Below are 16,521 nucleotides of genomic sequence, written 5' to 3' on the forward strand. Positions count from 1 at the left end.
TTTCTCCACTAACGTTAATGTTCCCAAGTCAAAATGTAGCCTATATTTGGTGTATAATAATATAATAATATATGCCATTTAGCAGACGCTTTTATCCAAAGCGACTTACAGTCATGTGTGCATACATTCTACGTATGGGTGGTCCCGGGATCGAACCCATATTTGCCATGTGTATCATGTTACTGCAAAAAAATGCTTAATTCTGCAGGAGTTCATATTAGGATATGTCAGAGATTATGGTCCTACAGTCAGTGTCCAGATTTCAGTTTCCATTTAACCCATCTGAACAGCCGTTCCCTTGAAGTGCCATAGGCCTATTTTAAGTCCCACTCATGTGACTGTCAAATTTGTATAGTACCTCACTATCATCACACATAACAAAGTCGGCACTGCTATCATCCTCTTTTACCACAAACATTCCTTTTCTGTCCCTCCCTCCCTTCTCTTTATTTTCAAATCTCCATTTCACAGCTTTTGTCTTGTTGAATTAAACTCTGACATTGTCCTTTTTCTGTGGATCGAAGGTAACTTGTTTTCCATTTGTTTGACACTATTCCATTCCTTCCTTTCCAACCATTATTATGAGCTGTCCTCCCCTCAGTAGCCTCCACTGGCACACACACTTTTTAACTCTGCATTGTTGGGAAAGGGCTCGTAAGTAAGCATTTCATGGTAACATGTACACCTTTGTATTTGGTGCAAATTTGTGATAAATACAATTTGATTTGAGAAATTACTTAGTTGTGACTGTTGTTCACACCTGTATCTGCCCTCTCATTGGCTAGAATGGTCCCACCTGATCTGGCCTGCATTCAATCATTAAGGACATGTATTTCCATTCTTAGAGCGGTCACTCGGCTATCTTGTCAATATACTAGAGAATCTTTGATTTCTCTCAAAAATAGAGTTGACCCCTCAATTCCATGGTTGGAGAGTTGATTTGCGTTCAGAAACAATACTGTGGTTCATAAAGTAGAAAATAATGAAAATACAATATACTCATCAAAAAGTGCAGTTTGTCGTATCCATAAATAAGGATAGTATTTCATCCCAAGTAAGTGTTTATTAGGAAATAACCTAACCTGCGCAAGAAGCCTAAGCTTGGCAACAATTAATTTGAGTCTACTTTCAAATAATCTTTCTATAAACATTATAGTGTAGTTTATTTAATGCTTAATTAAATAAACATACATGCGTAAGGGCTATTGCTCATGATTAGTAGATGATTACAGGCTCTTGTAATTAATATTAACATATAGACCTATTTACTGATGTATAAGGCCTAATGTCAATATAATGAGTATGGAAACAGTCTACTAGTTTGTACGCAATTTATAGTTAAGACGGATTATATGCAACAGTGTTGCATTTTCCTTTATGGTTTTCATTCAAAATTGATCAATAGGCTTGTTGCTTGTAGGCATACAGGCTGTAGCTGCATGCACAAAACTGACCTCAAAATCGGAATCAGTTATTTGTTACCTAATTGTTAACTTCATTACTGAGTGGTCAGCAATTAATCATGAATAACAAAATGACCTAAAAGATTGGCACTTTACAGGTCTAAAATGCAAACTAGGCCGAGTGAAGCAGGAGTCCTGGTGGAATGTCTTGAGTTTCCAGAAAGATTTAGAACTTTCTGGACTGTGTCAACAGTAAACGTGCAGCTGGGCATGTATTATATTACCGTAATTACCTTCAGTCCAGACAGCAGTATGAATGTTGGTTGCATCTGTAGCCTAGTCTATATCCCAACATTTATTTTATCTTCCAAGACGTGTCGAACGGCTCGAACCAACTCATTATTTACATAACATTCCAGTTAAACTGGCTTCAGACATGTGCTGGAAAGTAGCCTACAAGAAGGAATTTGAACCATTCCACAGATGGCGTCATTTTGTGAGCTAGGTTGTAGGTGTGCTACCTTTTTATAATGTATACTTTTGGTAATAAGGACCTTCCTTCCATTAAGTGCGCCATGGTATCCACAGCCCTTCTATGACGGTTTGTCATCAGTAGCCAACTATACGAGTCTGATTTAATGCTAATACCACCGGTGGGGTTGAAGTGTCCCAGAATGAGGTGCGCATTTTGTAGGAGGTCTTTGACCTTCTCTACGGATGAGAGGAGGTTCTGTACGTGGCAGGGGTAACATCTCTGCTCGTCACACTACCGTTCTCTTGGCAGCAGGATATTATGCTCGCATTATCATCGTGGATTATAAAAAGAACAAGAGTCCCCCTGCAAAAACATGTTAAACTTTGTAATATCACAATTGTTTTGCACTCTAGTGTAGTACAACTGTTTTTCACAGCATTGAAAACACCTTTAAAAATTAAAAGGATACATTTACGTATTTAAAAAGATATATTGTAGTATTTATAACAGCATTTGAATGTTTACTCAAATACTGGTATGTTGAAAGCTATTCTTTAATGTATATATATGTCGAAATACACTTAATAAAATACAAATATAAGGTATTTGAATTACTCAATAGAGTCTGCAAAACTTAAATGGGTCTCTTGTGCTGCGTAACGGCGTTAATACAGAGTACTGGTGATTCCTTAATCCACCCAATCCATTCACTTCAATACACAGTATACGAGATGCTTATTGGCGTGTAAAGAGATAACTATTCTACCTGCCTCAGCTAAAATAGGGTGGGAAATACTCAGTAGGGTCTCTACTAACCAAATAGTTATTTTTGGAGGGGGACTGTGTCATACATACCCAGCAGCACTTCGTTCTCCACCACCCCTGTGGCCATTGATTTAAAAAGCCCTTATTAAAATGTATACAAATTCAACATAATCTGAATGAGTTGCACTGTTTAGAAATGAGGGCGTTTTATTTTGAAGGTGTCATTACCACATAAAACTGACGTCATCATTTGTGCTGCTGGCAGAATACTCGTACTAATCACTTACCCCGGGCGGTCTTGAATATATGTTCTGATGCGGTTAAAGGTGTAGGATAGTCTTGCAAGTGAAAGAAACGGTAAGATTTCATATACATTTTCATGTTCCAAATGCATACTGTCATGATATCTTACTTGATCTAATATGTAATATCCACACAGAGGCGAGCATCATGTTATTACTTTAACATGCTGTGTATGGTTGTCAATAACAACTGCCCTGTTTTATGGGACGTTCTTGATGCAAAACTTGGGATTTCTGCCGAATTATTTAATGAAATCGTGAATTGCTCGCTTTTGCGCATTTGTTTGCTTTACGTGCCTTGTTGGCAACTGTAGCATAATGCAGCAAAAATGTAACATGACTTGCAGAGAAAGTTTTACAAGTTTTAGCCAATATTGCAGAATGCCATTATAACTTCAGGTTTTTGAGGGGTAGGTAAGCTATAGGTATTTATAACATTACATATACATTCACCTTTCTCTCAACATAAAAAAAATAGAGCGAGTTCAGAACAATTTACATTCACGAGACCCAGAAGTGTTCCAGTGACGGGGATTTCTAGAAAAGTCGGTGTCTTGACTGACGTCACTGGCATTGTAACGGCGTGAAGTAGCAAGAAGATGTGATTTCCAGACGTTGAGACAGCCGGTCTGGGTTATTTTTGTCCTTATGCTGGGGAGTGTTATTGGATACTTTACTTTGATCCGTGAATCAAATATACACAACTAATTTATTTGTTTAACAGGGAAACAATAGAAAGATCCGCAATAGGCTAAGTAGCCTAGTTATAACGGTACTACAATGCATATTTGATATTGCCATAGGTGGAACCTCTTACTTTTAGTACATCTTTGTGTATTCTGGCTGCAGATATGGCAAGCAGCCATGCAGGTTACAGAACTGAGAAAACTAAGAAGCAAGCATCCCAAAACAATCAGTTTGAGAAATAAGAAATAAGAAAATGTCTACACATTTTCAGACTGAATTGAACAATTTCTGCTCTATAATCCATCAGACTCAGTAAAGTCGTCATTGACAAGTCTACATTGACGTCATTTACTCCTCTACAGCCCTACTGTCAGAGAGAACTGCTCAAATAAGACAAAGGAACAAAGTCATCATTCCCCAGAAACAAATTCGATTTAATTGGGGGAAGAAACTTGCAAATGACATTTCTTCTTTTCAATGTCATTATCTGTGTACAGAGACTCTACTACAATGTAGGTTTACATCTCAATATTCTGTTTAAAGAACATCATTACTTGTGGGAGCGTGTGAGTCTGTGTGCGTGTGCGGGCGTACGTCTGTGTGTGGTGTAAGTGTTTGCGAATGTTACTGCAATATAACACCAGAATTATTTGAGCCCATATGTGTACACAGCCAGGAGGGAGCTTGGTGTTAGATCAAGTTTGTGTAATGAGTGCCTGCACCGCTTGAGTCAAACTGTATGAACAGATATCCAGATAAATGCCAAAATAGAGGTGAGCTAGCAGTGACATCGTGAGGCTGACAAATCCTTGATTGGATGCTTTGCAGAATCATTGTGGAGCTCACATCAAAGGTTGCTCAGGCTGACAAACAACAAACAGTTGCAGTAAGACCTGGACTGTATTGAGGATCTTGATCACTTAGCCCTGACCTTGTGTCAACTCTGGACCCTTATCAAACTTACTGGATCTCAGCTCATCATACATATAGGAGAGGTCACTTGCTAGCCAATACTGCTCTGGAATAGTTCAGAGTTCTATTCTTGAACACATCTCCTTCTTTCAACTCAAGTAACACAGAGAAAACATTTTTTACTAGTGTACTGCCGAGATGGAAGGGAGTGAGCGGGTTGGCCTCCTGTTCCCTCTAAGCTTTACGGGGGCGTGCAGCTCCCTGGAGACTGCCGCCCAGAAGAATTATCAGCCTGCGCAGAGAAGCACAATATTCAACTTTTCCCCCATAGGTAACACTATCAACATTTGCTTTACTGTGGGAATTGTATCGAATCAATGCAATTTGAGCCACTTTCAATGCAACGTCCCCGAAACAACTACGCAAGACTTAGTATGCAAAACGCATCGGAGTAGGTTTCTATTGCATTGACAGGCACGACTCAGGCTTGTACTCGACACAGACCGGTGCACCATAACCAATCAGAGCTGCAGCACGCCTATATGCAAATATAGATCTGTGCCATTCACTTTGAACTTGACTGTGTTAACAGTATGAGCGGTCGTTAGTAGATGTGGTTGAGGCTTCTAAACAGCTTCTACCCCCAAGCCATAAGACTCCTGAACAGCTAATCAAATGGCATCCCAGACCTGTAGTATTCGGCGCATGTGACAAATAGCATTTGATTTGATTTGATTAGAGATCAAAGCGAGAACTGCATGTAGCAATGTGTGCACATTTGTTCATATCCTTTGCTAGTTTGTGAGTAATTAGCCCAGTTATAGATAATTTGCAGTCAGCAATGGGGGAGTGATTGCTTGTTACAAGAACCCAAAACGTGTACATTTCTAGACATCTTTGAAAGGCAAGTGGGGTAAAGAGCTTTTTTTTTGTCTTAAAGGGGGAGTGTTGAGTTTTGAGACAGGTTTGAATAAGCTAAGTAGCCAATAGGCAGGGTTGCATGATTTGTCTGATTCTCTGTAATAATGGTATGGGAAGTGTATAAACAGCCCTGCATGTTTCTTTTTTCACTCTCATGGGATGTAGAACTACATTGAACATCACACATTGGCTGCTGCTTTAGGCTGAATGATTGAACAGCTATTTCCATGTTAAGGGATGCATTTTCTCCATTGTTTTTGATGGTAGGCCACTCTGGTAGGTCTACATTATCATCATCCACAGTAATCTACTTGACCACTGTCTGAAACAGTAAAGGGGTACAGCCTCAGTTTTCACAGTAAACGCACAGAATTTTCACAACGTTGAAGTTTGCACTCAGCAGACCTGAAATTTGCTCAGCGCCCCAAAAAATTAGAGGGAAATTTTATTTTGAGGTGAAAGGTGTTGTGGGATGAATGTTTTTAGCAGTGTGTTGTGAGTAATGAGTTAATGTTAGGAAATGACAGATATCTGGAAAGGTGAAGTCTGAGGCTTGGGTGGGTTGTCTCAGCATGTTCTCAGCCTGGGGAGGGTGTGTGTGTTTATGCTTGATCAGATCATTTATCCAGATTAACTAGAGCATATCTATTTTTACACAGCAACAGTTTCACTGTGAGTTCATCCCAGCCTCTGGTCAATGTTAAGCAAAAATAAATCTAATGTACAATCAGTCAGTAAGTAGATTGGTATATAAATTAGAGCCCTACCGATATGTTTTTTGGGGGGTCCGATACCAATTCCATAATTTTGGGGGGACAAAACTTACCCATGCCGATATTTTATTATTATTTATTTTATTTAACCTTTATTTAAATCAAATCAAATCAAATTTTATTTGTCACATACACATGGTTAGCAGATGTTAAATGCGAGTGTAGCGAAATGCTTGTGCTTCTAGTTCCGACAATGCAGTGATAACCAACAAGTAATCTAACTAACAATTCCAAAACTACTGTCTTATACACAGTGTAAGGGGATAAGGAATATGTACATATTTAACTAGGCAAGTCAGTTAAGAACAAACACGACAAAAACGACGCTGGGCCAATTGTGCTCCGTTCTATGGGACTCCCAATCACAGCCGGGTGTGATACAGCCTATATCACAGATATACAGTGCTTTTGGAAAATATTCAGACCCCTTGACTTTCCACATTTTGCTACGTTACAGCCTTAATCTAAAATGTATGAAATTGTTTTTTCCCCTCATAAATCTACACACAATACCCCATAATGTCAAAGCACAACAGCTTTTTAGAAATGTTTGCTAGTAATAAAATAATAAACAGAAATATCACAGTTACATAAGTATTCGGATGCTATACTCAGTACTTTGTTGATGCACCTTTGGCATTGATTACAGCATCGAGTATTCTTGGGTATGATGCTACATGCTTGGCACACTGGTATTTGGTGAGTTTCTCCCATTCTTCTCTGCAGATCCTCTCAAGCTCTGTCAGGTTGGATGGGGAGCGTTGGTGCTCAGCCATTTTCAGGTCTCTCCAGAGATGTTCGATTGGGTTCAAGTCCGGGCTCTTTCGGCCAATTAAGGACAATTCAGAGACTTTTCCCGAAGCGACTTCTGCGTTGTCTTGGCTGTGTGCTTAGGGTCGTTGTCCTGTTGGAAGGTGAACCTTCACCCCAGTCTGAGCAATCTGGAGCAAGTTTCCATCAAGGTTCTCTCTGTAATTTGCTTCGTTCATCTTTGCCTCAATCCTGACTAGTCTTCTAGTCCCTGCGACTGAAAAACATCCCCACAGCATGTTGCTGCCACCACTATGTTTCATTGTAGGGATGGTGCCAGGTTTCCTCCAGACCTCCTTGGTATTCAGGCTAAGAGCTCAATCTTAAGAATTTGTTCTTAACTGACTTGCCTAGTTAAATAAAGGTTAAATATTATTTTTAATTTTTTTTAATTGTGGTTTCATCAGAGCAGAGAATCTTGTTTCTCATGGTCTGAGAGTCTTTAGGTGCTTTTTGGCAAACTCCAAGTGGGCTGTAATGTGCCTTTTACTGAGGAGTGGCTTCCGACTGGCCACTCTACCATACAGGCCTGATTGGTCGAGTGCTGCAGAGATGGTTGTCCTTCTGGAAGGTTCTCCCATCTCCACAGAGGACCTCTAGAGCTCTGTCAGAGTGACCATCAGGGTCGTTGTCACCTCTCTGACCAAGGCCCTTCTCCCCCGGTTGCTCAATTTGGCTGGTCGGCCAGCTCTGGGAAGAGTTTAGGAGGTTCCAAACATCTTCCATTTAAGAATGTAGCACTCGACCAATCAGGCCTGTATGTGTTCTTGTGGACCTTCAATGCTGCAGAAACGTTTTGGTGCCCTTCCCCAGATCTGTGCTTCAACACAACCCTGTCGACCTCATGGTTTGGTTTTTGCTCTGACATGCACTGTCAACTGTGGGACCTTATATATATCAGGATAAGGTAAGACCCAGATGCAGACTGTGTCGAAGTAACAATGTTTATTACAGCAACAGAGGCAACCGTACAGGATGGCAGGCAGGCTCAGGGTCAGGTCAGGCAGAGGTCAGAAATCCAGATAGAGGCAAAGGTACTGGGTCAAATTACGGTCAAATTATTTCCAAAATTTGGAAAAAGTCAAGGGGGTCAATACTTTCCGAAGGCACTGTAGGTAGTGCTTTAGCTAGAAGCCATCTCTGCTCCTCCTCTCCCTCTGCTCATAACATCACACAAATTATTATTGGACTCATCATCTGGAAAGACTCAAGGGATTGGTATAATTTTGATGAAAACAATGAATTGCAAAATGATGGCATATACTGTACGTATAAATCTATCAATTCTGCCCTCCCTTTTCAGTGTTTCACTTTTAAAAGTATAGCATAGTAATAAACAATTGGAAGCATAATGTAGAACTAGTCACAAATATTTAAGAATTTGAAATCCGTTGTCATAGCTTTCACGGTTCAATCAAAACTAGACTCAAACAGTTATTGATTAAGCTAGTTTTTTTCCCACTCCATAGAACACCTTTAGCATGCTTCAGATTCATGAGCTCTGTTTGACAATTAGATATCACACTGTATTTTACTAGACGTTGTTGGTGGTGGTAATCCCAAATTCGAGCTGGATTAAGGAGAAGAAAGGGGTCCAGACAGTTTGGAGTGAGCTGTGATTTATTAGACAAACTGTCAGTAAACAGTCATAACAGGAATTATATGGTGAAGCAGCTGGAGAGAGTTCAGAAACACTCTGCACAATGCTGCTTCACACCCTGTATAACCTCACTGGAAACTCTATCTCTCTCTCTCTGAAGTATGTCTTTTGTGTGTCTATGTCAACAGTCTTTGGGGTTTTATATAGGAGAGAGAAAGTGGAAAATGTTGTTTTGTCTTTGGTCGAATGAGTACTTCTTTCAACCAAGTAATTCCTCTGTATTTGTGAGCCAGACAGGTTTTTGGGATTCTTAACCATTAGGGAAGCAAATGAAGCAGCAGTCTAGTACACTCTGCCTGTCCCCTAACCCCATGACCCCATGAACCCAAGTTCCAGACATACTGTAAGTTGGTTACCAGACCTTTTAGCAGTCTTCTACTCCAAAGCTCCACTAGCTTCCCTCTGATGTGTTTTAGGAGGCGAGGAGAGCGTATATGATGAGTCAAGGGAAATTATTTTGAGATTCACTCTATTAGTCATCCTTTCTCATCAGGCACGTGACGGGCCAGCCCCAATGAAGGCCCTTGGTTTTGCAGCCATTTTAGACTCAGATGACAAGACGCCAGACAGCACAAGGCCTACCAAGTAACAACTGGCCAGTAATGGCTCACATATTAGGAAAAGGCCTGTTGGAAACTATTAACACACAGCATTATTGCACAGACAACTTTCAAATAATGGAAACATTGCCAGTTAAACAATTTTTCTCATATTGCATCTCTGAAAGCCTAATGTAATTTGTTGTGTGGATAATGAAAATATATGCCTGATTGACTAACTGACATGCCTTTCTTAATCGCCCCTGAGGGGATACATAACATTGAATTGAATTGAATGACTGACGTGATTGTGTAACGTCATTGCAGGTCTTGTCTACCAGTACAATGAGAAAATACCCGTCCCTCCTCTCCCTGGCTCTGGTCTGCTGCTGCTGTAGCATACAGGCTGAAGTCTTCACCTCTATAGGTAAGCCTATATGTACTGTATACCTATACCATTACGCCTCTGTAGTGTATGTCTGTACCACTATAAATCTATAAGTAGGCCTATACCATTACGCCTCTGTAGTGTATGTCTGTACCACTACAAATCTATAAGTAGGCCTATACCATTACGCCTCTGTAGTGTATGTCTGTACCACTATAAATCTATAAGTAGGCCTATACCATTACGCCTCTGTAGTGTATGTCTGTACCACTACAAATCTATAAGTAGGCCTATACCATTACGCCTCTGTAGTGTATGTCTGTACCACTACAAATCTATAAGTAGGCCTATACCATTACGCCTCTGTAGTGTATGTCTGTACCACTACAAATCTATAAGTAGGCCTATACCATTACGCCTCTGTAGTGTATGTCTGTACCACTACAAATCTATAAGTAGGCCTATACCATTACGCCTCTGTAGTGTATGTCTGTACCACTACAAATCTATAAGTAGGCCTATAGCATTACGCCTCTGTAGTGTATGCCTGTACCACTACAAATCTATAAGTAGGCCTATACCATTACGCCTCTGTAGTGTATGCCTGTACCACTACAAATCTATAAGTAGGCCTATACCATTACGCCTCTGTAGTGTATGCCTGTACCACTACAAATCTATAAGTAGGCCTATAGCATTACGCCTCTGTAGTGTATGTCTGTACCACTACAAATCTATAAGTAGGCCTATACCATTACGCCTCTGTAGTGTATGCCTGTACCACTACAAATCTATAAGTAGGCCTATACCATTACGCCTCTGTAGTGTATGCCTGTACCACTACAAATCTATAAGTAGGCCTATAGCATTACGCCTCTGTAGTGTATGTCTGTACCACTACAAATCTATAAGTAGGCCTATAGCATTACGCCTCTGTAGTGTATGTCTGTACCACTACAAATCTATAAGTAGGCCTATACCATTACACCTCTGTAGTGTATGTCTGTACCACTACAAATCTATAAGTAGGCCTATAGCATTACGCCTCTGTAGTGTATGTCTGTACCACTACAAATCTATAAGTAGGCCTATAGCATTACGCCTCTGTAGTGTATGTCTGTACCACTACAAATCTATAAGTAGGCCTATAGCATTACGCCTCTGTAGTGTATGTCTGTACCACTACAAATCTATAAGTAGGCCTATAGCATTACGCCTCTGTAGTGTATGTCTGTACCACTACAAATCTATAAGTAGGCCTATAGCATTACGCCTCTGTAGTGTATGTCTGTACCACTACAAATCTATAAGTAGGCCTATAGCATTACGCCTCTGTAGTGTATGTCTGTACCACTACAAATCTATAAATAGGCCTATACCATTACGCCTCTGTAGTGTATGTCTGTACCACTACAAATCTATAAGTAGGCCTATAGCATTACGCCTCTGTAGTGTATGTCTGTACCACTACAAATCTATAAATAGGCCTATACCATTACCCTTATATGTATGACATAACATCAGGGTTTTGTGTGTAGAAAAGTATTGAGTGGTTTGCCTAAATGTTTTTCCTGACCACCTAAATCCAAACAATAAAATCAAATTATAATACAACTTGTTCAGTGTAAACTTAAACAACTTAAACCAGATATAAAGTATTGAAAAAAATATAGTATTTAAATAAAGACTCTTTGAGAACTAACAATCACCAAATTAAAGCTAGACTGTCAGGGAGAATCTAAAATGCCAAAGATGATGCATTCAGGAGTATTTTGTCATGGCATGGGACCCACATTGATTTGGTTATAATGTTTGAGTCACTCAGATAGCATAAGAACATGGCATTAGTCAATAAAATAATTATCTCGATCACATTTTCTAAGTCTCTGAACTTTTCTCACATCTGACCCGCATAAAAGCAGCAAAGCTATCAACGGAAGGAAACGCCTGCATCAGACAAAGCTTAGGAGAGTTTACATCGTTTAAAGCAGCCTTATTAACAGATTTTCTCAATACAACAAATATTAGTAACTAAGCAAGTAGAAGTTGTTCTTATTCAGTCCAATTTCTGAAATAACATTTTGAACTTAATTTCACTCCAAGGGGCACCAGACGCCTGTATAATGTTCGTTGAAGTAGTAATTTACTTTACTTTGCTTAGTTTGGCAGCCATTAGACTAAGATACAAATGTGCCGTGAAGCTGTTTCACTGTCCTCCTGGCAACCGCATTGAGCTCACTCCTAACTGTCCAGCGTTGCTATGGAATTGTTTTCTGCATACATCGGCATCCACACCCCCTTACCTCAAAGACACATGGGTATTTATAATGCGGTGTGGTTGGACACATAATACTACACAATCTCAGCAGAGGAGGCTACGTGTTGAGCATTTTTTTGCGTTTTCACTTACTAAAGTCTGTGTCGGAAACTGTTCCGAAAATAGCTTAAATATTTCACGGACCATTAAACCAAAGCACATTCTGCATCCACTTTCTCTCAGGAAATGATGATCATGGGAAATGACTCGACCTGGTTGCCTAACACGTTTATAACATAGGTGTACAGTAGTCTGTTATAACACAAACGATTCAGGATATTGAATGAGTCATCTTCAGTTTTCAACTTCACAGAATTGCTTTTTTTCCCTTAAACCTTCTATTAGGTCAAATGACAGACCTGATATACACAGAGAAGGAGTTGGTTCAGTCCTTGAAAGAATACATCAAAGCAGAGGAATCCAAACTAGATGCTGTGAAAAGGTGAACACTACAATCTGTAACCATACAATCTGTAACCATACAATCTGTAACCATACAATCTGTAACCATACAATCTGTAACCATACAATCTGTAACCATACAATCTGTAACCATAGAATCTGTAACCATAGAATCTGTAACCATACAATCTGTAACCATACAATCTGTAACCATACAATCTGTAACCATACAATCTGTAACCATACAATCTGTAACCATACAATCTGTAACCATACAATCTGTAACCATACAATCTGTAACCATAGAATCCTTTTAGCCTTTTTCCCCAATGATGTTCATTTGCCTAACTGACAGATGGAATAGGTCAGTTTGTGAGATGATCAATGATCGGATTGTAGCACGACTGGAGATACTTTTCTACTAGCCTGAACCTGACTCTTTCCCTCCATGTGCTGTAGCTGGGCCAACAAGCTGGACGTGCTGACGCGTGCCTCCACCTTAGACCCGGAGGGCTACCTGGCCCACCCCGTCAACGCCTACAAGCTGATGAAGAGGCTCAACACGGAGTGGTCCGAGCTGGAGAGCCTGGTGCTGCAGGACCCTTCAGACGGTACGATAGGGATGGAGGGAGGGAGAGGTTACAGCTTCTATATAGCTTCTCTCTGTGTGGGTGTGTGGAGGCTTGTGGAGAAAGGGGTGTGGGGCCAATTGTGATCCATCATGCTCCAACCCCACATCTGCAGAGTAGAGTGGAGCTGAGAGAGAACACTGGCTGTGCAGCTGTAACTGTATCTGTTTACATTGGTCACGTCTTCAGTGTGTGCGTGTGTGTAATTGTCTTCTGTCTTACTTATATGTTTTGTCTTTGCATGCTGTATGCACAGCCATGCAACCGAGCATAAATGTGGACCCACCAACTTGGTGTTGTCAGATGTCTGGAAGGAGGCTAAATGGAAGGTCCAGTGTATTTGTTGATATTAGGGCTGGATCGTAACACACTCTGTGTGTTTGTAATCTAGCCATCACTAGAGGCAACAAAAATACCTGTAGATACCGTTATTATATCAGCTAGTCTCCCTTAGCCTATACGTCAGTGGTTGTCAAACCTCTCCTCAGTGACCCCAAGCCGTTCCATGTATTTGATATATTCCAGAGCTAGCACACCTGATTCATCTTGTCAACTAATCAGCAAACCCTTGATTAGGTGTATCAGGTGAGTCAACAAAATATTGAAATGTCTTGGGTTCCCTGAGGAGAGGTTTGAGAACCGCTGCTATACGTGACTAGAATCACAGTTTACATTCTCTAGTTATCTGAACCTCACACACTAGATCACATATTATATCATTGCACACCAGGCAGCTTCACTGCAGATGTTCTGTGCTTGGTGCCTTTGACTATCCCAAATAGCACCTTATTATTGCTGAGCGATTAGTGCTGTTTGAGATCGGTTTGGTTTCATTTAAAATTTACTTAAAATTAGCACTGTTTTTGATTTCAGTAATTTTTTTAGACAGTAAATGCACTATGCGTTATGTGGGGGGAATGCTCTAACAACACAGAATAAAACAATTATAAAAGTCCCATGATGCTAGTGACTGCCCATTACTGCTTATCACCTATTAACCATCATTTATTCATATAACTTTACTTTAATAAAATATTTGTTTTATTTAATGACTTTATTCCAAGTCATCATCTCATCTCTATAGAGCTGCTGCCAATGCTGTCTGACAAAATAACATTTTTAGTCATTTTTTAAAGTAAATAAGGCATACTTTTATGATCGCTGAATAGCAACTATCAATCACTTAGATTTTCAGGTAGAGATGCCTCGCGAAGCAACTGCTTTCTATCCCTCTCGCACATTCTCTCTTCTCTCCGTCTCCGTGTCTGCTCCACACAGAATGGACAAGTAAGCGGGCATGCAAAGGATTATGGTCATTGTAGTTAATTGTTGTGTTTTCTGCTCTAAACTATGTAGAATATTGGCCTGTTTGAAACTACAACTCCCTACTACATAGCACAGTTCAGGCTTGATCTGATTTATTTCTACAGAAACTTTGTATCGAGCTCACAGTCAATTTGTTATTTATGTGCCCTTGTCAATTTGTTATTTATGTGCCCTGGTCAATTTGTTATTTATGTGCCCTGGTCAATTTGTTATTTATGTGCCCTGGTCAATCTGTTATTTATGTGCCCTGGTCAATTTGTTATTTATGTGCCCTGGTCAATCTGTTATTTATGTGCCCTGGTCAATCTGTTATTTATGTGCCCTGGTCAATCTGTTATTTATGTGCCCTGGTCAATCTGTTATTTATGTGCCCTGGTCAATCTGTTATTTATGTGCCCTGGTCAATCTGTTATTTATGTGCCCTGGTCAATCTGTTATTTATGTGCCCTGGTCAAAAGTAGTCCACTATAAAATGAATAGAGTGGTACTTGGGACAAACGTTTCTATGACTCACAAGATTTGAATAATTTTAAACCGTTTCACTCTGTGTATGTATCACTGTGGTCCCTCAGGGTTCATCTCCAACATGACAGTACACAGGCAGTACTTCCCTGACCAGGAGGATGAGAAAGGTGCTGCCAAGGCACTGATGCGTCTCCAGGACACGTACAAACTGGACTCTGAGAGTTTCGCCAGGGGCAAACTGCCAGGTAAAGAAGGAGTGTTGTTATTCTCTCTCTGACTCCCTGCAGACACAGATAAAATCACTCCAACGCTGCCAGGGAAGATTCTAGAAGCCTCCATATGTGTTATCACAGTGTGTGAGCTGAGCGTATCTCAACCTGGCCCTTCCAGAACGCTTCGAACAAGCTAAGTGCTACTGCAGAGTGGTTTCTATTTCTTCCAGACAGATGTCTAACCTCTCCAGAAATGCAAGCTAAAACAGAACAGCCTTGACACCAAGAGCAGATGCTTTGGCCACACATTCACTGTGTATATTTGTTTTACGACAAATGTGCATCCGTTCTTAGTATTCTAACCCACCAAGTCTGACAACTCTGTCAGAAAAAGGATAAAAAGCAAAGTGTTTTGATATTCCCCTCTTATTGTTGCAATAGAAACATAATCTACAGTATCACAGCACCATTATGGATTTATGGAGCAATTGTATGGAGTAAACCTCATAAACAGTTCATTAACTGGTTGTAGATAGTCTTATTCATGGAAGTTGTTATGAAGTGCTAAGAACAGAATGGTGCATTAATACTACACTATACTAAGGGTGGCAACATTTCCCCAAATTCCAATACTTTGCAGAAATCCTGTTTGGAGGATTCACGGATTTCCTGCTAATTCCCTCCTGATTCCAGGAATCTTCCAACTGGGAATTCTGGAAAACCTGGTAATTTTGGGAAAGTTACTGTAATTTTGCAACCCTAACTATACTATACTATAACTGCAGGGATGCACCACAATGCCATCCTGACAGTGGATGACTGTTACGATATGGGGAAGACGGCGTACAACGAGGCAGACTACTACCACGCGGTGCTGTGGATGCAGCAGGCCCTCAGGCAGATGGATGCAGAGGAGGAGCACGTGGTGTCCAAGGCCGATGTCCTGGACTATCTCAGCTACTCCGTCTACCAGATGGGAGACCTGCCCCGCTCCATCGAGTTGACACGCCGCCTAGTGGCCATCGGTAGGACACACACGCGACATACCACTGAAACATCTTCAGAACTTGTTTCATATCCAGGAGCTTATTTTTAGGGGTGTTTGAGAACACGAGAGACATCTTTCTCTCTCACTATCTCAATTACTTATATTCTCACTCTCCCTCACACATTCTCACTATCTCAATCTCTTATACTCTCACTCTCTCACACAGATTCCTCACATAATCTAATATTCTCATGCATTCTCACATAATCACCATCTCACCAACTCTCATATACATCTTCCATAGTTCCAGGGTGTAACCAAGAGAGTGGTCATGGTTTACTATTTTGAACTGCATCAGTGATGTTGTGTGCTGAAGGCTGCAATTATGGCGATCTGGTTGCTTTGTTTGAATGTGGAGTTAAATGGACCAAACCCGAAGGCAAACAGCTAGGAAAATCTACCAGCGCTGCCATATTTACCAAGGAAAGAATCAGATGTAAGAGAGTAACATTAGCTAGTGTAGTTAGCTAAAATAACATATTGCCGG

At 40.4% G+C, this 16,521-nt stretch overlaps 1 protein-coding gene across 2 annotated transcripts in view; it reads left to right on the plus strand.

Annotated features, from left to right (window-relative positions):
- Nucleotides 1–2,899: 2,899 nt before the first annotated feature.
- The window catches only part of p4ha2 (procollagen-proline, 2-oxoglutarate 4-dioxygenase (proline 4-hydroxylase), alpha polypeptide 2), a 41,268-nt gene continuing 27,646 nt past the window's right edge, over nucleotides 2,900–16,521 (plus strand). For both annotated transcript variants that reach the window (XM_046328436.1, XM_046328429.1), the window contains exons 1-6: nucleotides 2,900–3,000; nucleotides 9,575–9,674; nucleotides 12,298–12,394; nucleotides 12,814–12,965; nucleotides 14,882–15,019; nucleotides 15,772–16,011. In XM_046328436.1, the coding sequence (XP_046184392.1) occupies nucleotides 9,593–9,674; nucleotides 12,298–12,394; nucleotides 12,814–12,965; nucleotides 14,882–15,019; nucleotides 15,772–16,011 (709 nt within the window). In that variant the 5' untranslated portion in view covers nucleotides 2,900–3,000; nucleotides 9,575–9,592. The remainder of the gene's footprint in view (nucleotides 3,001–9,574; nucleotides 9,675–12,297; nucleotides 12,395–12,813; nucleotides 12,966–14,881; nucleotides 15,020–15,771; nucleotides 16,012–16,521) is intronic.

Source organism: Oncorhynchus gorbuscha, linkage group LG02 (assembly GCF_021184085.1).
Source record: "Oncorhynchus gorbuscha isolate QuinsamMale2020 ecotype Even-year linkage group LG02, OgorEven_v1.0, whole genome shotgun sequence".
Classification (NCBI taxonomy): domain Eukaryota; kingdom Metazoa; phylum Chordata; class Actinopteri; order Salmoniformes; family Salmonidae; genus Oncorhynchus; species Oncorhynchus gorbuscha.